The 27,124-nt window shown below is 41.1% G+C and overlaps 1 protein-coding gene across 2 annotated transcripts in view; it reads right to left on the bottom strand.

Moving 5' to 3' along the window:
* Positions 1-1,434: 1,434 nt before the first annotated feature.
* The window catches only part of ABCA3 (ATP binding cassette subfamily A member 3), a 111,059-nt gene continuing 85,369 nt past the window's right edge, over positions 1,435-27,124 (bottom strand). For both annotated transcript variants that reach the window (XM_072599391.1, XM_072599393.1), the window contains exons 17-31: positions 25,319-25,417; positions 22,964-23,150; positions 21,927-22,230; positions 17,396-17,669; positions 17,016-17,220; positions 15,863-16,082; positions 15,060-15,218; positions 13,604-13,776; positions 11,283-11,411; positions 10,823-11,017; positions 7,135-7,322; positions 5,078-5,248; positions 4,291-4,490; positions 3,696-3,769; positions 1,435-2,772 (exon numbers count right to left, since the gene is read on the bottom strand). In XM_072599391.1, the coding sequence (XP_072455492.1) occupies positions 2,644-2,772; positions 3,696-3,769; positions 4,291-4,490; positions 5,078-5,248; positions 7,135-7,322; positions 10,823-11,017; positions 11,283-11,411; positions 13,604-13,776; positions 15,060-15,218; positions 15,863-16,082; positions 17,016-17,220; positions 17,396-17,669; positions 21,927-22,230; positions 22,964-23,150; positions 25,319-25,417 (2,707 nt within the window). In that variant the 3' untranslated portion in view covers positions 1,435-2,643. The remainder of the gene's footprint in view (positions 2,773-3,695; positions 3,770-4,290; positions 4,491-5,077; positions 5,249-7,134; positions 7,323-10,822; positions 11,018-11,282; positions 11,412-13,603; positions 13,777-15,059; positions 15,219-15,862; positions 16,083-17,015; positions 17,221-17,395; positions 17,670-21,926; positions 22,231-22,963; positions 23,151-25,318; positions 25,418-27,124) is intronic.

The following is a 27,124-nucleotide window of genomic DNA, read 5'->3' as shown; positions in this document are numbered from 1 at the left end:
AAGATAATGTGAACTTATGAGCTTATTGGCATGCTGCCTTCTTTGTGTGTTTCTATATATTGCAAGAGCACTGGTCAGTAGGGGTGGATGGATGCTCCTACTTCCAGTCTTGACTTTTGTTCCTTTGTCTTGACCTGCGGCCACAAGAATAAAGTGACTGTGAATTCTTTATCTCTGCTGTCTTTCTGTTGTCTGCCTATATCAAGTGTGAACCTGAATCTGCTAGGAGTGAGGCTCCTGTCTTACATGTTCCTTGATAGGTTTTGGAAATTCCTCACCATTTGTGAGTTTTGTGACAGGGAAAGGAAAGAATTTGCATTTTATTTTTGAAGCTGGATAGTATAAACAAAGGGCTTGGGGTAAAATGTGCTAAAGGCAGGGGGGGAATCCATTGCCCTTGAGTCTACTGTCACAGAAAGGGCTCAAGGTGGGGTGAGCTTCGTGTTCTCTGTATGGGGCCAAACTATAGTGGTCAGTTAGGCTCAGTAGGGACTCCGATGACTTGTAACTGATGAAACTGATTCAACCTTACAACCAGTGTTGGAAGGGATTTTAAAGGCTCTACTTTTCACCCAGGGTCAGAGTTGTCATTACAACCCTGCTGATAGTTATCCAGCCTTTAAATAGCTGTGAGAAGTTAGTTTTGTGGAATAGGTTCTACTTTACATTAAGCCAAATTTGGCCTTGTGACTTCCGCCCATTAGACTTGCTTTGCCCTAAGAGTAAAAGAATAAGTGTCATCTTTGCTAGTGGGAGATGTGACTACATAGAAGGTGGATTAGCTCCCAGGATCCATGGCCACAAACCACTTCGCTGCACTTGCCCATTGTTACGTAATGCATAATATAAACATTGGAGTTTCAGTTGTAAATAGCCCACTGCATGAGTTCTATGCTAAGTCACCATGATACTGCCAAAGTTAATGTAAACTTATGAGCTGCTTCTTTGTGTGCCCCTCTATAAATCAAGTAAGCACTGGTCAGCGAAAGGGAATTTGTGGAACATGTGTGCTTGTGTTGACTGGCCCCCATTCCCAATGCATAAAGTGGATGGTAAATTAATTCACCTAGGACACTCAACAAGAATCAGAAGTCACAATCCTGGAAAAATTGATTCAGGTTTCTGCCCAAGTTTGTATTTTGATTAACTGGAATTAGGGTCACAGTGTCAGGTCGTTTTGGAGAGAACATTAAGCAGAATTCCCTGTTTTTACACCTTACTCTTGGACTCCAATTGTGTATCAATATCTTTGGGCTGGAGCCCAAAAGCTCCTGTGTTGCAGTGGCCATGGCAGCCCTTAAAATTTTTAGGTTTAACATTTCCCATTTTTTCAGCTATTCCTCATTTGTAAAACTGAGTAGATGTATGGGAAGCTGTAGAAGCACTGTCCTAGGACAAGACTAGTGGGGCACAAGAAAGAAGTGAAGACACGACTTTTTTTTTTTTAAATAAATGCACATATTTTTAATGTTCTCTGTGGCCTGTAGGTATTTTTTTAATAAGTCAAGGCGCCTGTGTTACATTGAAGGCTCAAAGCCTCTGGTAGGCAGTAGCACCTTTGTAGGAAAATAACAAAGTAAACAAGGTTTATCAAGAATGTTCTTTCATTGAGGAACTATGCAGATACAATTTTCAAACCATGCCTATGGCACATGGATGCCTCATCTATGTTTATTTGCTTATTTCCAAATCCCCCTCCTCTCGACAAACTAGTTCGTTATCATCCCACAGAAGCAGTACCACCCAGAACTGAACACTGACCTACAGATGTGATCTGACTGGGGTGGTGTAGCATAAGATTCTGACCATTCCCCTCACCTCCAATCAGTATGCTATGTTTATAAAGACTGAAATATGTTGTCCACCATGATTAATGTGACACAGGGATGGCATCACACACGTGCACATGAACATCGTGGGGGCATGCAGGGATTGGTGAAGAAATTATGGAGGGTGAGCACCATCTCCTGCCACAAATGGGCCCCCAACGCAAAATGTGGATGATAAATTAATTCCCGAGGACACCCGAGCTAGTCAGAGGTCACCATTCTGGAAAAGTTGATACATGTCTCTGCCCAAGTTTGTATTTTATTTAATTGGAATCAGGGTCACAGTTTCAGGTCATTTTGGAGAATATTATGCAGAATTCCCTGCTTTCATACCTTACTCCTGGACTCCAGTGGTGTATCAATCTCTTTAGGCTGGTGGCCACTGACTCCTGTGGAGCCAGATATCTTGGGCTCTGCCAAATGACCAGTGTGAGGATTAGCACTGTCCAAGGATTAGCACTGTCCTTTCCTTCCCTGAATTCCTTACTCCTTGACACATTGCTTAGAGGGCTTCTCTGCTGTGGATTTTGGTGTAGTATTTAGGGCTCTGAGTTGCCTTGAACAAGTATGTTCAGAAGTAAATTTACCATGAGCAAGGTCCTGTTCTGCTGTTCAGAGCATGCTCATCATCTCTAGTTTGAGAGTGGTATTAAAGTCTGTTATTATGGATACTTAGTGATCCTATCCATAATAATAAAAAGAACTAAAAATAAAGGTGCAGGATAAAAAGTGGTGAGAGGGCATCACTTATTTGTATAACAACCCTGTAACAAGTACCCCCGAAAGCCAACTTCATGGTGGATGCTGTCGCCATTCATCGCTCGTCTTCTGCTGAAGATTGTAAATGAGCAAAGCACATGAAGACTTGTTCCAGTGAGACTTGACTGACGGAATAATCATCTAGTCCGTACTTTTCTTTGGCTTTCTCCAAGATGCCAAACACCTGTGGGAAAGCACAGCATCACTACTATACCCTTCACCAAATGTTTATACCAGGGGTTAAAGTGAAGCTTGACCAGGGAAGGCCTCTTGACTCCATCACCAGGACTGCAATGTGAAAATACTGGTCTTTGGAAAGACAGGATGTCCCAAAGTTGTGAAACTCCTGGGACTTTGGACAAGAAAGGATTCCCCCCAAGGTACTGTCTTTAAGATTCTGTGTGTATGGTAGCATGGATCCAATTTGATCCAGGCAGCCGGGCCAGGATACTGGCCGTATGCACTCGCTCTTCATTTGCGCTATGCTGATAAGCTTAGCCCACAAACACCAGCACTGCGCTTGCTCCGTGATGACACATTATTATATAACCATAGTTAATGTAAACTTATGAGCTTATTGTTGGCATGCTGCCTTCTTTGTGTGTTTCTCTCTAAATCAAACGAACACTGGTCAGTGAATGTGGAATGCTGGGGATGCTGTAGGGGTAGATGGATGCCCCCTCCCAGCCTCGTCTTGACCTGTCACTATGGAGAATAAAGTGATATGACCCCTCATTTGTGATCTCCACTGTCATCCTTTGGAAGTCTGCCTGGATCCAGTGAACCTGCTGGGAGCTAAGCTCCTATTTAACAGATTCCCAGGTAAATAAACGCTTTCAGGGCAAATGTGCTAAGTACATAGCTTTGCACTTAATTTACAAGGAACTTAGATCATCTGAGAGAACTGAGGCTGAGAAACCTTGATCTGTACTGTTAAGTTTCAAAGGGAGGACAAAAACCTGCTCAGGAAAGCAGAAAGACTGACCACATTTTCAGATGCCCAAAAGCCAGGTCATCTACAGCCACGATTGCTCAATTTCCCGTGTGCCCCTGGCTGGAGGTAGCATTACTCTAGTCTGACAATGGGAAGGTGTTGCCCACACTCACCTTTGCCCAACTGAGGTCCTTACTGGGCAAGTGATAATGGACCATTCCTTGGTGTTCATCCTTCAGGATGCTCCCTGCCAAGGGGAAAAAGACAATTCCCATGAGGAACACAGTGGGCAGGGCTTTCTCATCAGGGTTAGTTTTTAACCCAATGTTAAGAACTTCAGTCAATTCAATGTGACCAGAATTGTGACCAGAGCCATTAGTAAAAAAGCAGAGGATCCAAACACTACTTTTTTCTTTTTGGCTTTGGAAGTCCCTTGGCAGTTTAACTCTGCAACACGTTCATTTTTGTTTTCAAGGCTGCTCAGCTTCTGCTGATAGTAGTGAGTTTAGTTCCCCAGGGACGTGAAAGCATGTACTGGACAGTGCAAAATAATCCCAACTACCAAGAATCAGTTTGCAGATACCTGAAAGAAATCACCAGGCATATTCTCAGGGAAAGGGAAAATGCTACAGGGACTGAATAAAACTGGTATTAAAAAAAAACAAACCAGAACAGAACAGGTGCTGAACAAGCAACTCCCTTGCTTTCTGAGGACTCCATGTCTGGCCAGGGGCTCTACAAAGAAGCTTTCAGTTATGATTACGGTACCTGGGAAAGTCTGGTTGACAAACATCTTGAACAACTCCAGGGCCTCCATTTTGCCCTCTTGCCGGTAGCTTTTAACCTTGGCTAAGAGGGTGTAGCCACTCCCAAACTTGCTCTTGAGATGTTGTGGGCTGCCCAGGCACTTGAACTGCCCATTCACCATCATGGTCAGTCGGGTGCACAAGGCATCACACTCTTCCATGCTGGAAAGTCAAGGAGTTAGAGGGAGAAAGGACTAGGGAGTCCTCTCAGAGAGTGAAGGTTTAGGTTCCCATCTCTACAGAGGGCAGGCTTGGTTATGCAGACCCTGAGCTAAGACTGGTGAATGGTGATAACAACAGAGTTAGAGCAGTCAGCATAAAATGGAAGGAACAGGCACCCAAATCTGGTGAAAAGTTCTTCCACTGTTATTCCATCCCATAGCACACATTCCTATAGTCCTTTTCGGAAGAGCCTGAATGGCCCCCTACCCCTGGGATCAGTTTCTTAGAACCTTTCCTCTTTCTCTAACATGAAGGGGTCCATGAACACACATGAGATCTGTACTAATCCACGTTCTCAGTCCTATCCCCACCTCTCATCTTTGTCCCTATTGCAGTTTATACTAGAATAGTTCACACTCCTCATTTTTAAACAAGATAAACCGAGGACCAGGGGAATGATCTGCCATCTTAGCTCTACGCTTGAGATCTGAATCCATCTCCTGCTTCAATCAGATACTCTTTCTACCACCTTTACTACTTCCCACTGTTCTTCCTCTACCTGTGTCAAAGTGAGAGTTCCTTACTACCTGTGAGAGGTGATGACAATGGCCTTGCCAGATTCACGGGCCCGTGTTACTGTATCCCAGAGCAGGCGCCGAGCTACAGGGTCCATGCCAGTGGAGGGCTCATCCAGGAAGACAACTGAAGGCTCTCCAATCAAAGCAATACCAGTGCTCAGCTTACGCTTGTTGCCACCGCTGCGTCACAAGAAAAGGGAAGAAATGGGGTAATTATAAAATGACACAACTTCCCACATTCTGGTCCGGAATGCTGGGGAGCAGAGGGCCAGGGGAGTATGTCATGGTTAGAATGTAAATGTAACTCCCTCCCAGCTAGACAATGTATACGGTATACACAACTATACAAATATGCATTCATTCATTCATTCAAATGACATTTTCTACAGGCTTTTGGGTTTCTTTTACTCTCAATTGGGGGTGTGTGTGTATCACAGTTCAGATGAGAGGGAGGCAAAGTGGATTTTTGCTGAATGAAGAACATATATAACAAACTCCTTGCTCTTAATATATTTTTAAACGCATAAAATAAAATTATGGTAAAATAAAGTATGATAAAAATGAATGTTTTAAAAATGCTTTAAAAGTAAACCAAACAGAATAAGAGCCTATGAAAATATGTCACATAGACAAAACAGAATATTTCCAAGAAATATACAAGTCTTCACTAAAGTCCTACTAAGACATATCACAGTGGTATGTTTTTTCAAAGGCTACAACTCATTTTAAAATAGCACGTTAAGCTTTCAAGTGCTTTATATGCAACTCACTTAGTCTTTACAACAACCTCTTAAGGCAGGTGCTACTTATTATTGTTATGTCACAGAGGAGGAAACTGGCTCAGAGGGGTCCTTGTGAGGGTAACACAGTGAGAAAGTATGAAATAGGATTTGAACTTAGGTCTTCCTAAATACGAGCTGTGTAACATAATCATCATAGCAAGCTGGATGGGCTTCAAGCATGGTGTGGTCATGTCTATCATCTGAGGGTCAGCCTGAGTTAAAAGAAGTCCATTGCCAGGTTCAACCCAGAACAACGGACTGTTGGCCATAGCAACCGTGACTGTCTTCGAAGAGCTGTGGGTTATGGCTTGTGTCAGAATTTTCCATACTTGTATTAACAAAACCACAAGTCCATTAAATGTTGAAAAAATATGATGAAATGGAGAAATTCCTCTATTTAAAGGAAATATATTAAAGTCTCTCAAAAGAATGCGGGAGGCAATAATGAGCCACAGAGAAACTGGTAGATGCAGATGACCGAATATGTCACTGGAAAAGAAGCCGAAAATCATTAAGCACAAAGATAAAACAAGAACTTCAAGCCCACAACAAAACAGATAATACAGCTGGATGATGGAAAAGAACAGACTTAGATAACAGATTAAGGGAATCAGAGTGTGGATTCCGAGGGAAAAGCAAAAGAAAAAAAATCCGATACTTTACTGTAACAGGGCCTATGTAAAAATTCCTGCAGGCTACAAATTGACTTAGGAAACCTCATATACATGTTGTTTATGTCCTATTGTATTTTAATTGGCTTAAATATTTAAATATTTCCCAATTACACTTTTAATCTGATTGGGCCTCACTCCGGAATGTTGTGCAGGTCCCATATGTGACACCTCAGTTTTAACTGATTTATGAAATCCTTCATCAGGATTTCCCTCCCTCATTTCAGTTTATAACCTTCACTTACACACATGCACACACGCACTCTCACACAAACACATACACCCATCACCTTCTAGAAGATCCTATGTTATTCTTGTACACATTCTCCCCCAAATCCTCTATCACAAGGGAAGGTGTGAGGTACACTCTGAGACAAGGGCCAGTCACTGCATAGTAAGCCTGACAGTAAGGAATGGTGACAAACGAGTCCACAGGAAGAGGTCTCTGTTTCCTGGTGGTCCTGCAGCTGTCAGCAGTCATCACTCTTCTCTATGAGGCTGCCTCACTGACAGTGGCCTGGCCAACGTGGAAACATCCAACTCCCTCTTCTGAGGAGGGAGCCAGCCATCCCACTGCGGCATCTTGTGCAGGGCAGTGAATGAAGAAGCCTACCTGTAGGTCTTGACCAGCTTGTCTGCATGGGGTTCCAGGAGTAGCCCCTGTAGCACATTCTTCACACAGTTGCTAATATGGCGCTCAGGGATGCCCCGTAGCCGGGCATACATGATCAGAGTCTCTCGTCCAGTCATATGTTCCAACAAGGCATCAAATTGAGGACAATAACCTATTCGCTGGCGTACCTAAAACAATAATGAATCTCCAGGAGATGGAAGCAGGTGGAAAGGTGTGATCAAATGAGAAAACCCTGTCATGCACACATGCTATGGAATCTGTCAAGAAAAAAGACACAGAAGCCTTTCTATTCATGCCCCTACCCAGGAGAGGTATTTCTTCCAAATACTTCCCTTTCCAGGGCTTTCCACTGTTATCTAATGGATAGCAATTAAAATTAAATTAAATAAAAGTAAAATAAAGAATTCACTGGATTCCTATAGCTAGAGCCAACTAGATTGGATCGGCACCCTCCAATGTCTCCCTTTCAGGATTATCCCTGGGTTTCCTCTGAAGCACAGGGTCTGAATGCTCTCTTAAATATCAACCTGCATCTCTGCTAAATTCTAGTTGAGTGTGTCTAGCACAAAACACTGAGAGAAATTTACAACTGGAAAGACACATAGAAAGAGCTTGCCTGGCCGAATGATGTTATCAACATCACTGGGCTCTTAGGGTAGCTGCTCTATACCCCAAAACACGTTTACAATTAAACAGGTATGGATGAGAAAGGCAGGAAAATACAGTCCTGAAGTGTAATGGCCCTCAGGCTTATCAAAGGGCTCTGGGAACAAGGCAGGGGTCCATATGCAGAGAAGACCGTCCAGGAACATGGACTGGTCATGTCAGTCATGGCATTTAACAACTGATCACTTTTAAGTTTTATCAAGTTTTAGTTTTATAATTCAGTTTTCTGTTTTAATAGTACCTACATTTTAAGCGCAGCAGACAAGTAGAATTCCCCCCTTTTCTCTCTCAAAGGCATTTCTGCTAAAAACTCTGAGACTTAGTTCAAATCTGGCCAGATGCTAAAGCATTTGTTGTTGGATTAAATGATCTGAATAACCTGTTTTCTTTGTGTGTCTTCCCAGCCCTAGAAATGTGCAAGCAAGAATAGCAGCCTACCATCCTACTAGCATATCCTGCTGTTTGTCCTCTGTTCTACAAGAAGACCATGACATCAGCGAGGTGATGATGCCATGACATGCAAGTGAATTGGATTAAAGTGAGGGAGGGCTGTGTAAAGTCACCAGCCTCACTTTTTCTTTCAGAGACATCTGGGTCCAGTGGCAAGATACAGGTCAGGACAACTGGGGATGGCCCTGGATGCCATGGGAGACCATGGCGCTTTTAAGCTAAGATCTTCAACAGGACTCAGCTTGCTTGAAGCAGTGCCCATTCAGTGATTAAGGCTAGATAAAAAGTGAGGCACAGAATGGCCTATCTTACTTAGTGAAAAAACAAAAACAACAACCTGGGAGGGGAAAAACCTCAGGGTTTCTGGCCAAAACAGAAATAATTGCTATTTACATTCACTCTGAGCCAATCAAGATCCAAACTGACCAAGTGGAGTTTGTCCTGGGACCTACTGTTGGCCAACCAAGGTTTGGAGATAGACAACAAAGCCAATAAGGCTGGGGGCAAAAAATTGAAGCCCTCATATTTTCCCCCAAAATGTCACCTCTACATGAAAATCTTCATTTCAAACTGCATCTCTGTAGAGTTTCTATTCACATGGACTTTATGTGCTTATTGGTGAGTGAGGTAGCCAGGCAAGAAGAAGAAGATATCTAAAATTCAAAGGGAAAGAGAAAACTAGTTTTCTTCCCAGGAAGTGCTTCCATGGACAAAGTGGGAACGCACTTATTGCCAACTGAAACATCCAATCTCCAAAAAAGGCAGATTTCCTCATCAGTAAAAGAAGTCAGGAGCTCCCGCCCTGTGCATTGTGCATTAAACATGGATGGCAAACAGTTTGCCGAAGGAGTTAGTTATATGAAAGTTAGCCCTCTTGGCTAACTATCAAGAAGACTGAGGATCTTTCTTTTAAGCAAGTGTGGAGGGAAAGGAGAAATCTGAAGGTAAGGGAATATGCTTTTTTTTTTCACCAATACCAAGTAACATCTCTGTTGATTTCTGCCCTAGAAGGGAAGGTCAAAGAGCTGAAAGAAGTAGGTCAACTCTCCAAGCTGTCAGGGAAAAAGTGTTCCTTGAAATACCACCTTCAAGGAGGAAATGAAGGAAAATTAGAGAAGCATGTGGAATCGTTACTCTGTGACAACTGGCTGCAAGATAAAAGAATAAGACACAGAGAAGAAGGGAGGAGGGAGGCCCATTCAACATCCGGAGCTAAATAACAGATGTGGAGGAGCAGCTGGATCATCTCATAACAAAGCAGTTTCTTATACTATTTTTACTTTTTTTGTGGGTTTTCCCTTTTGCACTGCTTTCTTCTTTCACAATATGACCAGTGTGGAAATATATTTAACATGATTGCACGTGTATAATCTATATCATATATAGATTGCTTGTCTTCTTGGGGATGGGGAATGAGAGGGAGAGAGAAAAATCTGGAACTCAAAATCTTATAAAAATGAATGTTGAAAACCATCTTTACATGTGTGTAGAAGAAAACCATTTCCTAAAAAAATTTTAAAAAATAAACAAATTACTACTAAAAAACCCCAAAGTGCTTCTTGAGCCTTAAAACAACAGCAGCTTCTTGGATTCCAAGGAAAGACGATCTAATGCCACAAAAGCCGTCAGACGAGAGAACATCTAGTCATGGTCAGAGAAAGAGGAAATGAGTAGTGGTGACGGTGATTCCCTGATGAGCTGAACCAGAATGGCTCTTTGTGGATCTGATGAATAAGAAAGAGACAGCCTCCTGACTCTTGTCAACGGTACAGGCGTTAGCCAGGTGACTCATCTGGTGATAAACGGCACTACCAGAAAGAACAGCAGCTGAGGATTATGAAGTCTTGGGCAAAAAAGCTTAGGAAGACAAGTGTTTTTATTATTAGTGCCAACTGAAATCTAGACATTCAGAAGAGAGGCAAATTTGGGACCAAAACAGCTGGCTAAAAAGCAAAGGATCTGTATTTCTAGCTAATGGCTTAAAGTATGGGAATTAGGGGCTTCCAGAGGGGGTAGGAATAAGGAGGCTCTCCCCTCTCCATGCCTTTCCACTGGCTGTATTTCATTTCTGGAATGCACATCCCTCCTCACACCTCTGCCTCTAAAAATCCCAAGATTTCTCCAGAGGTCAGTTCAAGCACCATCTTCTACACTAACCCTTTCCTAAAATGCTGGATGCTAGTGCCTTCCTCCCAAACTATCCTGTATCTATTTTGTTCAATTCTAACCCGATCTGATTCTCTCTCTCTGCTCCCTTCCTCTGGTCTAGACTGTAATACCTCCTGTCTCTCTCATACCAGGACCTAGTATAGTGTCTAGAACACTGCAGGTGTTTAACAAGATATTTACTAATTCATCAACTGACTGGAAAAATCTACTTGCCTGAAAGACTCCCAAGAGACGGGGAGTGAGGACATCGCCTATATCGACCTACTAACATCTGATGCCACAGAGAGCAGCGAATGAAAGGGATTCCTCCATCAATGCTTTAGTTCTTTTTGATGATGCCCCATTCATGTCAGGGCACTATGTTCTCCTGGGAAAATGTTACCTTTTTGATGTCAGTAATAATGCTGTAGCCATCAACAAAGGCATCTCCAAAGGTAATAGTGTCTTCCCCAGTCAGCATTTTGAAGGTGGTGGTTTTCCCTGCTCCATTGAAACCCAGTAGTCCAAAGCACTCCCCTTTCTGGACTGAGAGGGAGATTCTGTCCACAGCTAGGAAGGGCACCCTCTGGCTGTACACCTAAGATACAGAGAACCCACAGGTTGAGGAACCACTGCCCGATGTTGTGAAAATTGGGGGTGTAGACCTTTAAGAAATAAACGTAAGCCCCAACCCCTGGGAATGCAACACAAGAGCCATTCCCCTTCACCCCAGGTTGCCATTCCTCAGATACATTAAAAGAAAACACATAGACATTTTAGAGACTAGCTGCTTCAAGTTAGTGACATCTGATATGCTGTAGGTGGGAAGGACCAGGAAAACATTAACCATAATGTGGCCTTACCTTTGTGAGTTCCTTGATAACCAACGGGGTATTCAGTAACAGCTCTGGGAGGGATTCCAAGACTTTCTTTTTCTCATCTTCTACATCTTGGTCTTTTGGAATGGCTGATGATTGGATATGCATCTGTGCCTGGGTTCCAGAGACAAGAATTAAAGATGTAAATGCCTTGAAGATGTCTGGCTCAACAGGGACCAGAGCGGGATTAGAAAAGCCGGATCTGAGGGGCAAGAGGTCTTCAGAAATGTTGGAAAAAAGTGTTCTCTGGAGAAGACTTTTCAGGAATTTCTTAGTCCTCCCTCAGATTTTATATATACACATATGTGTGTGGGTGTATATATATATATATATATATATATATACATATACCCACATGTATGTATGTATATATATGTATATACACACACACATAAATGCACACACACATATACTCTACAGCTTTCCACAAGGACAAAGTGATATCAGAAACTGGGCTCAATCATGATTGTGAAATTGAGGAAAAAACTCATGCTGAACTGCAAATATACTGAAAAAAATTTAGAAAAGGAACAGAGTGCCACATTTCTAGGAACAACACCCCAGGGGTAATTCCCTGAATAAAGGGCATTTCCATTCATGACCAGGTAAGAGATAGAGAAGACTATAAACAATTTTAATTACATAACACTGAAATATTTTTGCAAACAAAATAAATGTAGCTAAAATTAGAAGGTAAACTGGGAAAAATATTTGCAGCAAGTTTATCCAATAGCAGTCTGATATCCAAGATATATATGAAATTGATTCAAATATTCTCCTGATAGCTATTCTCCAATAGATAAATGGCCAAAGGATATAAAGAGGCATGCTTCCCATGGAAAAATCCAAGCTATCAACAGGCACATGGAAGGATGCTTCAAGTCACTAATAGAGAAATGCAAATTGAAACAATTCTGAGGTTTCATGCCATTTGTATCAGACAGACTGGCAAAGATGACAAAAACGGGAAGAGACCATTGTCGGAGGGGCTCCAAGGAAAGACGCTCACTGGTGTGCTGTGAATTTGTCCAGCCATTCTGGAAATCAGTTTGAAACTATTCTCAAGAAGTCACTGAATTAAGCATATGCTTTGACCCAGTAATACGGTAGTAGGTTTATACCCCAAGAAGATCAAAAAAAGAGGAAAAATACTCATAAGTACAAAAATAGTAATCGTAGCAAAGAACTGGAAACAAAGAGGATGCCCATCACTTGGGAAATGGTTAAACAAATTATGGCACATAAAAGCAAGGGAATGTTATTGCACCATAAAACATGACAAAAAGGACAGTTTTGAAGAATTTGAAAAGTCTTGCATGACCTGCAAGAGTGACGTGAGAAGAACCAGGTGTTAATAATACATTATTATCATAATATAATAAAATTGTGTTATAAAAAAAGACCACTTTGGAACACCTGAGAACTCTGACAAACGCAAGGACCAGCCCTAACTCCAGGGGACTGATGCTGTTTGCTTTCTGACTGAAGGTTTTGGACATGGCAAAGTTGTGGATTTATTTTGCTTGACCACGTATGTTGATATAATGGATTATGTATTTTTTTCTTGGGGAGAGAGGAGTTTAAAACTTATTATTATTATTTTTTTAAGAAAGATGAGTTTTCTTAACCATCTGTAGTCTTGGTCTCAGGAAGACAGTGAAATCTATCATCAAAGACTACCACTTCTGTTCAGCTTATAGACGATAGTGGGAAATAAAGGTTCTGTTGTGAGGACTTCATTTTGTGAAACTGTGGGATTTGTTGATAAATTTTGTTTGGGCACATCATTCAAAACTCCACTGCACTCAATCCTGAATCTCCCAGCATATATAGCTCTGAAAACTGGGAAGCAAAACAGTATAAAAAAAGTAATTGAAACTGATAGTACCTGCAAACTTAAGCTTTCTCAGTTTTCCATCTGTCAAAAGAAAGACTGAATGTGTGCTTTCTAAGTTAATACCAATGTCAGCCAACATTTTTGATCAATATTGTTGCCAGGTGAAGTATTCTCCATTCAAATAAGAAAATGATATCTCATGCACCGCTCCCCAGAACCCGTAGGTAGCCTAAGGATTTCAAACAGAACTATCACACATAATGGAGTTTAAAATCATGCCCCCGGCCAAGTCTTATTTTCAGATTGGCAGAAGTTATACGATGTTCGTGGCTATAGGGATAAACTTATGGTGGGTTGACTAAATCTGACTCCAATTTATTTTTTATCTTCAAGAAGGACGGTTAGATTTGTCTCCTTTATCTATCTAAAGCTGAGTAGAAGTGAAATCTCATATAGCTACTTTACTCACCCAATTCTGTGTCCTGAAGATATTACTGACCAAGGTTCTCAGTCTCCAGAGGAGGTCAGTCTCAATGAGGAACAGAAGAATGAGGAAAACAAAGCCAGAAGCAGCCATAGAAGTCATGTATTTCCCAATCCCAGGAGCTTTCCATGCAAAGAAATTCTCTTGGTATTTAATATCTGGAGGTGGTAAAAGGATATGTGTTCACTTTAAAACCCTGAGGTGCTATGGCTTCTTTCTTCCCTTTTATTTACCTTGGAAAGACCTCCCTGTCACTCCCTTCCAATTACCCCAAAAGGGACCCATGTATCTTTGAGAGGCCTCAGAAGGCCACATCATTCTTCCCACAATTTGGCTAATCCAACTTCCTATTAACCTTAGGTTCCCTACCCTGTAGCAAACTCAGTGTGGCCATGCCATGAAAGGTTTGGGGAAGAGGTAAATGTTTAGAGAAAGGCCTCAACCTACCTGAACTGCAGCCAATGTTAACTAGGTTCCTGGGAAAGGAAGAAGCCCTGTGTTTCCTTTCCCTCTTCTCCACCATTACACTACTGGTTTCATTCATATCAAACTGCCTTCTGCTCTGTTGCTTCCAGGTATCCTAAAGTTATAAGTCTGAATTACAGATTTTCCACCGTGTGTATACGGAGCCCAAAACTATCATTACTTTATTTATCAGTTACTGTTACACTAGAAACTAGAACTTAGGGATACTCAAGAGGTGGGTCTCTATGTCTCTTGGGGCCATGGCTTGTGGGTGTGGATCCAGAAAACAGTCAGCTCAACACCCGAATGCACCCAAGACATCCCAAGCAACAAGGGTTGATTAACATTTTCATTCTCTTCCCTTCCTCCTATTCCTCTAAGACGTTCATAATACATCATATTCTCTGCCTCACCTCTGAGCTATGGAATGTATTAGGGAACCTCTTATGGCTTGGGAACACTCAGTGTTGTCACAGTAGCAAGAAAAAGGAGAGACTTTCAAAAGATTATCTAGACCAAAACTTCTCAAATTACAAAGGAGGAAACTGAGGTCCAGAGAGGGATAATGATTTGTCCAAGGTGACATAGAAAGTAACAAAAAAAGTCTTCTGACTCCAAATCTGGCGCCCTATCCACTAAACTATGCTGCTTTTCTTACTTAATGGCTTAACACTGGGAAAGAAATACATTGAGTTTGGGAAAGAAATATATTGTCTTGGAGAAGCACAGTTCATGTGCCGCTGACTTCCTTGAATTTTCCCTGAGTCATGTCTCCATACCTCCAAGTACTTTAAAGAGGTTCTTCCATGTTTCAGAAATAACTTCAGTGTTTCCTGATGATGTTCCAGCTCTTTTCCTTCCAAAGAAGGTGATAAACTCCCCCCCACCCCTGTTTATCCTCTGTCTACTTTTATGTATGAAAGGTGGTAAGAAAGGGCCTGCTAAACCAGGGTTTAAAGGAATTCAGAATACTCACTAAATTTCTTGCAGTTTTGGGCTGCAGTCTCAGAGGACATACAGAATCTCTTAGCCTCATAGTTTTCAAAAAAGTTGCTGATCGACATTCCTAGGCTATGACTGGGCAATGCCAAGAACACCATGTCCAAGGTTTTAGAAAGCTGCAACAGTTTTAGCCCTGCAATGGAAACATGACAGATTAGATTACTGCGCAGCAGACCCATCTTTCCCCAGGGCAGCCACATGAGGCTAGTGCAATAATGCTGAAGTCACAGATATTCTCTGCATAACAATATTCCTTTCTCATTACTCCATGTGAAAACAACAGTGTTACTCTGGGAATTCCCCAAAATGGACTAGGGTTATCAAACTCTTCAACTTTGTATCTTTCACTCATACGGTCAATCTGCCTTATTTCAGGCCCAGAAGCCAGAAACTATCTCTGGCCTAAAAGCACTCGGTATGTTCCTAGGTTCCCTCGAACATTCCTCCTCAAACGAGAGAAAACAGGTTGTCCCGGAGGAAATAGCAACAATTCCTCCAAGTACTAATCCAAAATGTTTCCCCATTATGAGACTGCAAGATGGGAAGGGGGGATGATGAGGGAGCTACACCTGAGTCAGTGTCAGCCTGTCTGATTTAGCTCCAGCATCAGACTGAAAGACTTATGAAAAACAGAGTTTCACTGATACCTCAGGAATTGTCTTCTTAATGATGGCCCCCATTCACGAGCCTACTTTTCCTTACGTGCTCCTTATTTGGAGAGGGGATTACTACGTGTCTGCTAGGGGGAGGGATGGTGACAAATTCAATGTCCCCTACCTGGCATACGCAGGATGCTGATGATGAGAAAGGTGGCAAGGCCTGAGAGGATGTTGAATATGCTAAGTCTGGTGTAGGCAGCTGCAGCTCCAGAAAAAAGGAAACTCATCAAGTACATGAGGGGGATGATGGACCAACCATAGAGCATTAAAATCATCAAAGCATCTGCAAGGTGGTTATCCTGGGTGAAAGCTTCCACGTCAAAGGCTCTAAACACCACCTACATCAACAGAGACATATTTGGAAGGGAGATAGGGAGAAAAGGGTGACAAAAACAACATGGAATTAATTCATAACGACATCAGGAAGAAAAAACAGTAAATCGGTTTCAAGTACCTTTTTTTTTTCTTTTTTTTTTTTTATTAAACTTTTGACATTTATTTTCACACAATTTTGGGTTACAAATTCAAGTACCTTTTAAAATAGATATAGAACTCTTTAATCTCCCATAAAAACTGACACAGTAAAACAGCTCATGCTCTCTTTACCAAAGGAGTCTAAGCATGGCAGGTCTAAAGATGATCTTTATCTTAGTTAGAGAACATTCCTTCTCTTCTCTTTGGAAAGAGTCAGAGGAGAGATGCTCTAACTTGTGAAGATTCCCCTAGTAATACCATCCTGGGATAGGTTAATGTGTACCAAACATAGAGGAAGTGAGACCTACAGAAGATTATTGTTTCACAGACCCCAGGAAACCGAGGCAAGGAATTTCTAATGTTGCTTCATCTGCAGTCAAGTTCCTTGGACGGATTAGTGCCTGGGCACTAATGGTCAAAGGAGAAGAAGCACCAAATTAAGAAGAACTAGGAGAAGGATTTATATGATGACTACAATAAGGTAAAGGAAAACACTGATTAACTTGGGAACTCTGATCAACACAAGGCCCAGCAGTGATGTCAGAGGACTGATGGTGAGACAAGTCTGCTACTTCATAGCAGAGAGGTAGAAGACTATGTGGTCAATGTACTGATTTGTTCAGCTTGATTATATTTATTAGTTACAAAGAAAAGTTTCATTTGAGGGATAGTCATTGGAAAGTAACAGCCATATTCAAAAAAAGAAAAGACCACTTAAAAAGAAAATAAAACCAAAAATAAATCTCCTATAATGTGTAGGAGACACGAGTTTAACTGACATATTATTCAATGCTCACCAGCAGCAGGGAACAGGAGATAATGAAGGTCAGAAGATCCCATAGCAGGGCAGACAGCCAAAAATGAATGACATAGACTCCACTGACAAATTGGATGTGCTTTGCCTTCATGTCTCTTTCAATAACTGCCAGGATCGAAAATGTGCTGGCCAAGAAAGCCATGCTGAAGAGCAAATTAAGAGCTAGGTGAAATCCTGTGTGGCCCCTGCAGGAGACAGAATGGGTAGAGGAGAGATCTCAGTACATCTAGTTACAAGAAAAGAGCAACAAGACCAGAACATGACCTACTAACAAAAAAGTTAAAACCAGCCAGGGGGAAAGGGAAGTGCTTATGGAACAAAAGCCTGGGCCTTGGGTGAAACCAAGGCTCACATACTTACTCAATGGCTTGTTCTGCTGTGGCCTGGCCGGCACCTCGGGGCTGAGGATAGTTGGAGACAGTAATGGAGGCACTGGGCCCAGAAAGCAGCTTGAACAGAATATTGTCCACAATGGCCAGGGCTGTGGCAGGAGAATGGTAGGCTTGGTTGTTGAACAGAGCAGTGATAGCTATCTGGTCTTCACCATCTTTGAAGGAAGCTGCCACAAGGCATCGCTCGTTAAAGCCTTCACCTTCTACTGAAGCCCTAAAAATCAGGAACTCTTCCAAATCACCTTGTGTAGGGAAGCAACAGGCAATTAAATTAAATTAAATAGATATTTATTAAGCACCTACCAAACGCAAAGCCCTATTTTAAGTACTGAAGGAGATACAAAGACATATTAGAGTTTCTGCTCTCAAAGATCTTATAAGATAAAAGTGTATGTGTATGTGCTGTGTGGAGGGAGGAGAGATGTACTCACATGGCTATAATACCCCAAAAATAGACTATACAAAAGTGCTACTAGAATACTGAGGAAAGGTGTTTTTTGATGGGAGGAATTGGAAAAAGCTTCATGGAGGAGAAGGCTTTGGACTGGGTCTTGAAGTATCAGTAGGCTTGCAGTGGGTGATGGAGAAGAGTGGCTGGGATGGGAGGGCATCCCATCTGGGGAAACAGCACAAGCAAGTGCATAAAGTTGGGAAATCATGAAACATGTTAGAGGGAAGAATGTGAAAAGGGGAAAATATGAAATAAGGCCGCCGCTATTGGTTGGTGCTGTGTTTTCTGAGGTTACTGAATGCCAGACTAAGACACAGACTTTATTTGGCAGGTAATAGGATAAAGTGGCTCAGTGGACAGTGTCTGGTCTGGAGCCAGGAAGACTCTTCTTTCTGAGTTCAAATCTGGCCTTAAACACTAGCTGTGTGACCCTGAACAATTCACTTGTCTCTTTGGCTCAGTTACCTCATCTGTAAAATGAGCTGTAAAACGTACTCCAGTATCTTTGCCAAGAAAACCCCAAATGGGGTCACGAAGAGTCAGACACCACTCAAATGACAACGCAACAAAAATAAGATATCCTTGACATTCTGAGCAGCAGTGACCTGATTAGACATGTACATGAGGATGGTTAATCTGGTATCACTGTGAAGCACAGATCAGAAAGGTTATGGAACTGGAGACAAACATACTAGTTAGAAGGATACTGCGCAGTGATGGAGACAAGAGGTAATAAGGGCCTGCTCAGAGATGATGGTAACCATGGGAATGAGAAGAAGAGGGCAGATGGGAGAGAGCCTTTGAAGGCAGAATAACAGAATGTGACAGCTTGTGTACTACGTTTTAGGAAAGACACTGTTAAACTGGAGAAACATCTAGATCACAGCGACCGGTATGGTCAAGAGCTTGAGTGCATGGAAAAACACATTTACAGTTTCATAAGTAGGTTAAAGAAATGCTTGCTGAACTTAACTGAATGATGTCAACATGAAGGAAGGTAATTAGAGGCATTGTGTAGGGCTCTGACCGTAGCACAATTCTATTCAACACTTTTGATCAATAATGGTAAAAATATAGAACATATGCCATCAAAATCTGCAGCTACACCAAAACTGTAAGGGATAGCTGGTGCTGGATGACAGAATCAGGATCCAAAATCATCTTGACAGGATGGAACTCGAGAGATTTAATAGGAATTTAAGGTTTTTTTTAAAATGAACTACAAAGGTACAGGATGATCTTGCTAGTCATGTGAAAAACTCACCGGTCATAACAAGCATCAAAACAGACGTGAGCAGGGCTAATGTTTTAAACTTAGAATCCCCAACCTTTTCCTGATAAGGGGCCTCTGACTTCCTCTTCTTTTTATGATCATCGAAAGGGATATGTGTGTGTGTGCCCTTGTGCATGCAGTGGGTGCTGTAAGTATAAGTTCATGATGGAATAACTAAGCCATGACAATTGGGGATACCTAATCAAAGCTCTGTACTGGGGAGGCAAAAGCAAGTAGTGGGGTGCCTAGGAAAGGATGCTGAACTGTTATCTTTCAAAAGGTAAAATACTTATTTTCACTCAATGTTATAAGGGATGCCTCAAAGACACTAAATCATACCAAGGCATCTCATCCACTTTGCCCAGGAAAAGACTAAGAGAACAGGGTGATATTTTGCTTTTAGCTTTATTTTACATGGTTCTTTTTGGTACTTTTTCTCATTTATTTTTCCATAGGAAACTTCTGATTTCATATTATTCTATGAAATACTCTATGGGCATTTTCACTGACACTGTGCTAAAGCTGTAGTTTGAGAAGCACTGACATTTTTTTTTTAACATATTTGCTCAACTCACTCATGAACAAGGAGCAAGCCTTCTCCTGTTCAGCTCCTCCTTTGCATCTGTCACAATCAATCGGAGGTTGTTTTCACATCATTCGCATGTCCTGATAAGTCAGCGTCTAAATATCTGATGCCCCCTCTGGTCTAGTTCTGACTTCCAGACTTCAGAATCATGCCTCTGCTGCTGTTTCACCCTGAAACGTCCCTGGGGGTCAGGGACCTCCTCACCCGGGAATATCCACCCATTTCTGTAGTCTTCTCAACCTGGAATATCTCTGTGCAAGGCCCAGCCCCTTCTCCTGTTGGTGAGTTCCTCCTAGGCCCTTCCCCTTTGTGGAGGGATCTCAGGCAGCCTTCATTCCTCCCTTGGCTCTGCCCTTGACTTTGGAATTTCTAAACCATGCCCTGCACAGAGTACCTGCATTTTTATCTCTACTGGCACTTCCACTTCCCCCATGGAATGCATGCACCACGAGGGCAGAGATAGTCTTTCTTTTTGCTTGTATATATTTATATTTCTAGAGCTCAGCACAAGTGCCTGGCACATGTTGTTTGTTCTTTGTTTCAGAGGACCAATGACCTAAAAGGGTGATGTCTTGACTTGCATGTGAATTGGATTTAAGTGAGGCAGGGCTGTGCAGAGTCATCAGCATCACTCTCTCTTCCAGGCATTGAAGTCCACAGACATAACAAAAATGAGGGTGGCTGGAGGTGGCCTGGGATGCAGTGGATGACCCTGGCATCTTTAACGTCAGATGGAGCTCAAAGGATTCCACAGCACCTGCTTCAGCCATCTTCATGGCTGTTGGAGCAAACTTCTCATCTTCCCATTGCACCAGGGGAAGTCTTCACATCCCCCTAAATCACTGACAGGTTACCCTCAGCCTAGCCCACCTGCTGAGATGGTTTACTTAGGGTGTGGCCATTGTACATGCTACAACTTCTTAGAGCCACAGGTGAGACTGGGTGAAGGTGGACACCAAAGGTGGATGAGCAGCCTTGAGAAAGCTCAGCAAGCCTGACACCCAGAGGTGCTAGACTTCCCTGAACACCCCAGACACCCTGCTGGCACATAGTAGGCCTGTTTCCTGGATATCTGTGCTTGTTTCATCTGGATAATTCCAGAGATAAGCCAGCCTCAATTCCTTTCTTCATTCCCTCCTTTTGTTGTTATTATAAAGGGCATTTCTGTTTTTATCAGTTTTCCTTGATTCCCGTTGAAGGTGAAGGTGATTTTTGTGGGCTTAACCCCCTCATTTCAGAGACAAGGAAACTGAAGCCAGTAGCTTGATGACATAAGTAGCTAATGGCAGACTTACTATCTGAACAGAGATCCTTTGATGACAAATCCAGCACTCTTTTTCCAATGATCACATAGTCATTTTTCTCTTTTTATGTTGACTATTTTCTGGCATTAAATCATTCTATTCTAGTTATAAATTTTGCTTGGTTGTGATAAATTTTTTAAAATGTTATACTACATGCCATTTACAAATATTTTATTTAGTATTTCTGCATTAGCCTATTAATTATATTGGTTGATTATTTTTTCTTCCCACCATTTCTGTGTTTGGTAAGGATATCAAAGCCATTCTTGCTTCACAGAAGGATATAGATAGGCAGCAATTTAAAGGACTGTTTAACTTCTCCTTCTGATATCTGATTATTTAGGTTACCCACTTGTTTCCTTAATTTTGTTCTTTCACATTTCTAAAAATAAATATCAATTTCTTTTAGATTCTCAAATTTATTAGGAAAAAGCTGTGCTTTTAACCTTCAAATGGTTCACAACATCACATTCTCAAACAGCATATAATGACAAAGTTTAGCACCTATAAATGTACATCCTTGCATAAAAGGTACAAAGTACAAGGTGGAGATCTGTCTCAAATCTTGGCTCTGACACGTAATAGCTGGTGGCCACAGATAAGTCTGAATCTCCATTTCCTCATCTATAAAATAGGGATAATATTAATTGTACTATCTACCTCACAGGGCTACTGTGAGGCAATTACTATGCAAACCTTAAATCCTACAAAAACATGAGTTGATATTATCAATACTTTAACTTTCCTGGAATTTATCAGTCTGAAGGCCATTTACGTTCCCTGTTGATTCTAAACCACTTCTCTTCTGCACGATGACACTGTTCGCACCTCAACTTTATACCCCAGCCCTTGGCAAACAGGTCTTCGCACACCAGCAGCACTTACCTAACACCTCCCGAGGCACCTGTTTCTCAGCCTGTAGCATATCTTTAAAGCGTTCTGAAAGCTGCTGGTCCAGTTTAGAGGTCCCATAGATGGAAAAGGGCACTACTGTCTGCCCATACTGGTCCAAGGTTAGCTGCAAGATGGGGTCATCCCGAATCTCTGAAGAGTAGTTGATGGACATGAGGGCCAAGGTGATGCAAGTCAGGGGCACGAGGATCTGTGCCACCAGTAACTTCCAGTTGCGCCAGCTGTACAAAGCCTTCTTTGTGAACATGGCATAGAACTGCTGGCAGTGCAGGTAGAACTGCAGGAAAGAGACCACAGCCTTGGGGTTACAGTGGCTAACAAAGTCAAGCAGGTCAATCCACCTTAGATATTTTGCTGGTGAAGATTTAACTGCAGCACAGCAGTGGAAAGAAAACACAGGGTATGGAGCATAACCTTGCTGGGTAAGCTCTGACGTGTCTCAGCAGTATAACCTGCTATGTCTGTCCAAGGTATTTATCAAAAAGAAAAGAGAATGATTTCTCCTTTGAGGTCACCAGTAGGGATCTAGTAACTAGACAAAGATATCCATGAAGCACTTTAACATTTCCAAAGTGTTTTTGGCACAAACTCTTCCACAGCATCATATCTGCTCTGTGAGGGAAGCAGAGCAGCTCCTACCAACCTGACCGAAGATGAAGAAACTGGGAATCAGACAGGTTAAATGATGGTGCTCAAGGGAACAAGGCTGAATAAGTGATGTAGCCAGGATTAGAACCCAGACCACCTGGGTTCAAGGTTCCTTCCAGGACTTTTTATAGGAGAATGAGAGTGGTTACTGCCCTGGTTAATATGTAAACAGCATTTAGGACAGGAAGAACATTCTCATCCTCAGCTACACCGCAGAGAAGCCAACATCTCACACCTATTGATTCTCCCATGGCTATACTACTTGCTAATATTTCCTTGGATTCAGATAGTTCAAACCCAACTGTGTCACTTACATCTATCCTGAATTCAGCAGACTTCTAGTCCCAACTAAGAATGCTCACCCTGGTGTTAAATTTGATGGTGGTGCAATCTTCCTTGATTAAGGCCCCGATGCTATCGGTGAGATCCATTATTCCACTGAGATTGCTATCCATGGCCCAGTCACTTGCCCTTCTCTCATGTTGGTACTGCAAGGCAGGAAGCTGTATGGCTTGGATATCCATGCTTGAATCCACAAGTTTACCAACTCTGAACCAAAAGAGTACAAGGCATATTTTTATTATGAATGCAGATGAAATTTGGTGTGTATGAAATTAAGTCAACGTGAAAAATATGAAATTGAAAACTAGGCTGTTCAGGACTCCTGCTGAACAGGGAATGAAAGAAAAAAGGAGCAGTTTCTCAGACGATTAGTGTTGCCTTCTTTCTATGACTCTGGAATCTATGCATCTAATCAGTTACTAAACATTTATTAAGTGCCTACTATATGCCAGGCACTAGGCTAAGAGCTGAGGATAAAAAGGAAGGCCAGAGACAGTCCCTGTCCTTGAGGAGCTCACAGGCTAAGGGGGCAACAACACACAAACAAGTTACATACAGGATAAACTGGAAATGATCGACAAGGGAAAAAGCACTAGGCTTTGAGAGCCAAAGAGTGGCATTTATATTTGATCACTGGAGTTCACTGAACAAGAGGGGGGTATGGTTGGACCTGCTCTTGAGAAAAATTACATTGGTGACTGAGAATGAACTGAAAATGGGGAGAGACATGTGGTGGGCACACTAACCAACAAGCCACTGCAACAGTCCATGCATAAAGAGATGAAGGCCTTCACCAGGGTGGTGGTAGTATCAGAGGAGAGGAAACAGTACTTGAGAGATGTTACAAAGGTGAAATTAAATATAGTCCACTCTAGTCTGTTTTCTAAGCTGTGGTTTTCCATTATAAATTGTCTATTGGTTGTTTTAAACTAGATGTTTCCTCGATATCTCAAACTTAACATCCAAATCAGTATGGAATATCTACTCCTACCCCTAAAGCTACCCTTTCACTGAACTTCCTTATTTCTTGATCAAGGGCACCATTAGCCTTCCAGTCTCCTAGTTTCAAAACCTTAGTGTCATCCTCAACTCATTCCCACTCATCTCACATATCCAATTGATTGACAAACCTTTTTGTTTCTATCTCCGTAACATCACTCACATGTCCCTTTCTCTCTACTTGAATAATGAGCCCTTATTATGTCTCATCTAAACTATTGCATGAATCTCCTATTTGGTCTCCCTGGCTCAAGTCTCTTTCTATTTTAATCATTTCCCCAGTTTCGAAATTGATTTTCCTAAAGTGAAAATCTATATCATCCCTCTTCTCAAAAAACAAAACAAAACAAAACAAAACAAAACAACCCAGTGCTTACTTATTTTCTATAAGATCACATATAAACTTCATTTTTGGCATTTAAAGCCCTTCACAGTATGGCCCCCTTTCCTTCCAGTCTTGTTACACAGAATGTGACCCTTGAGTTAATTCTTTAAAAACAAAAAAAAATAGGGATTTCAAGAAGCAAACGGAGATTATTCCAGGTATAGCAGACAGCCTATGAGAAGGCAAAGAAATGGAGCAGATCATTTACTCTTGTCTGGCTTCAACAAGACCTTCCTAAAGGTGACCTGGCTATAAAAAATGTATTTACTCAGTCCAAGGTTTTCAGTTCTCTTTTCATTCATGAATGCAGAAAACTCAGTTTTGTAGCAGCAACGGGAGCTTAACCCAACTGTTCTCTGTGACCATCAGAGGGTCAGTCTAGTATTCATATAGTATTTAACAGTTTTTACAAGAGAGGGGCAAAGGAGTTATTTTTATTCCCATTTCACACAAATCCAAAGAGGTTAAAGTGACCACAGTTACTAAGTGATTAAACCGACACCAGAAGTCGTCTTCTGACTCCTGGAGTCCAACGTATTTTGTACTATTCCATGCTGCAAATGGTTGCAAACAACGTGAGCATCCTCCAATTATGTTATCTAAGTAATTATTATTTGGTCTAATAATTCTGGGAGAACCGGATGCCAGTTATTAAGTTTTTAATTCTGCCAAGTACACACCTGGAGAAAAATCTGGACTTCATGAACTTTCTTCTGGCAAAGCTGTCTGAATTAAAGATTTAGTTAAGTGACTGTCATATCATAATAATATTCACAATAATTTCTAGAATAAATCTAGAGGAAATCACATATATTTTAATCCTGGGCATTAGTATTGGACTCCCTAATCAGTTTGCCTATGTCTCTGTTTCTAGAGATGGAAATTTTAGAATACGCTGAAAAGCAGTAATTTTCCCTCTGATATTTTAACCATCAGTATTTCTAAACTCTTAAGTGACCATAAACAACAAAGCTCAGAGTTAAATACGTACCTAAGGAAGACTTCTTCCATGGTGGTGACAGAAGCGCCATAGCTGGCAATGCCTAGCTCTTTCTGTTTCAGTTCTAGTTCAGTAAAGAGAGTTTCAAACCTAGAAGGAAGAAGAGGATAGGATGAAAATGACCAGTCTGGTTGTTGTTTAAAAAAAAAATCCATTGAAAAGGACAGGTATTTGAATATATGAAATAGACAAGAAATAGGAACATTTAAGTAAAATAAAACAAACCCAAGACTGTAAACTCTTTTCATTATTTAACAACTATTAGACCCATTCCAAAAGGTGTATCAGCTTTAACACAGCAATTTTTATACTATCTTTTCCACTTTTCACCTTTTCTGGGTATGTAGAGGATGAATTTGTAGATTTTAGCTGCCTAGTTACTATCAACATGCATAATTTTTTTGTTGTTTCTGCTTTCTTTGGTCTGTATCACTTTATATTCTTGTATTTCTTTGAGTTCTTCCTATCTATCGTTTCTTTTTGTACAGTTCTATCCCATTGCATTTACATACAATAATCTGCTCAGTCATTCCTCATCTAAGGCAGCTAGGTGGCTCAGTGGACAGAGCGCTGGGCCTGGAATCAAAAAGGCCTGAGTTCAAGTCTAATCTTGGATTTTCACTAGCTGTGTGTCCCTGGGCAAATCACTGAACCTGTTTCAGTTTCCTCAGCTGTAAAATGGAAATAATACTAGCACAAACTTCTTGGGGTTGTTGTGAGGAAAAGATGAGATAATACTTGTAAAGTGCTTCGCAAATAACTAGTACGTAGTAGGTGGTTATATAAATTATAATAATATATTGTATGCTGGATAATACATTATTATATCTAATAATAGATCATATATGTTATTATTGTATTTTATACTTTCTGGTTTGGTTTTATTATTTTTATTATTATAACTAGACGGTTAAGAAATTTATTTTGCAAGTTTTTTTTTTTTACACTTGTCAATAATTTCCTTGGAATACAGTGCCAGCAATGGGGCTGCTAGGTCAAAGGTTATACATTTTTCTCACTCTTATCATTCCATACAATTCCAAATTGGTTCCCCCCAAAACTGGACCAATTTCACAGTTCTACCAGTCATGTTGATAGGATGCTCAGCTTTGCCAGCTTTGAATGGTTGATTGTCTTTGCCAGTTTGATGGAGGTGGAATCTCAAGAGGTGTTTTGATGTGAATTTCTCTAATTATTAGAGATTTTGAATTTTTTGGTGAGATTATTGTTTATATTTTTTCTTCTGAGAATTACCCGTTTTTATACTTTGACAGCTTATTTGAATAAGTTTCTTATAAAATTTGGATGTCACAGTTTTATCTGAAATATTTGACAGAAAGATTTTTAATGTAATCAAATCTATTTTTATCATTTTCTCCAAGTCATGCAGAGCTTGTTAATAATTTATCTTTTTTCCGTAGTTGTAAAAAATATAATCATCTCTTCTATGCTAGTTTTTCTGTGTATGCCTTAAAAATGTTAGTATTGTTGCCAATGGTGTCCTGGGAAAAGTTTAACAATCAGTTATGTGGAAAAAAATGTAGCAAGGCAGTTATAAGTTTAATCCGCATTTTTAACATTTTTCTCATCCTTTCTTATACATGTTGACAAGAGCCATGCAGTTAAAATCAACAACAGTAAAGTAAGCCCTGATTTGTAGTATTTGCACATTTCCAAAATGTATATGCTCATACTGAAGACTTAATGATAAGGTCTTGGGTGCTGGTTTTAACGCTAGCTCCAGCACATCTTTGACTGAGTTATTTAAGATGGTGAGAAGTTTTGGTCTGGTCTCAA

The sequence above is a fragment of the Notamacropus eugenii genome, chromosome 1, assembly GCF_028372415.1.
Source record: "Notamacropus eugenii isolate mMacEug1 chromosome 1, mMacEug1.pri_v2, whole genome shotgun sequence".
Taxonomy (NCBI): domain Eukaryota; kingdom Metazoa; phylum Chordata; class Mammalia; order Diprotodontia; family Macropodidae; genus Notamacropus; species Notamacropus eugenii.
This window is presented reverse-complemented; position numbering and strand designations above follow the sequence as displayed.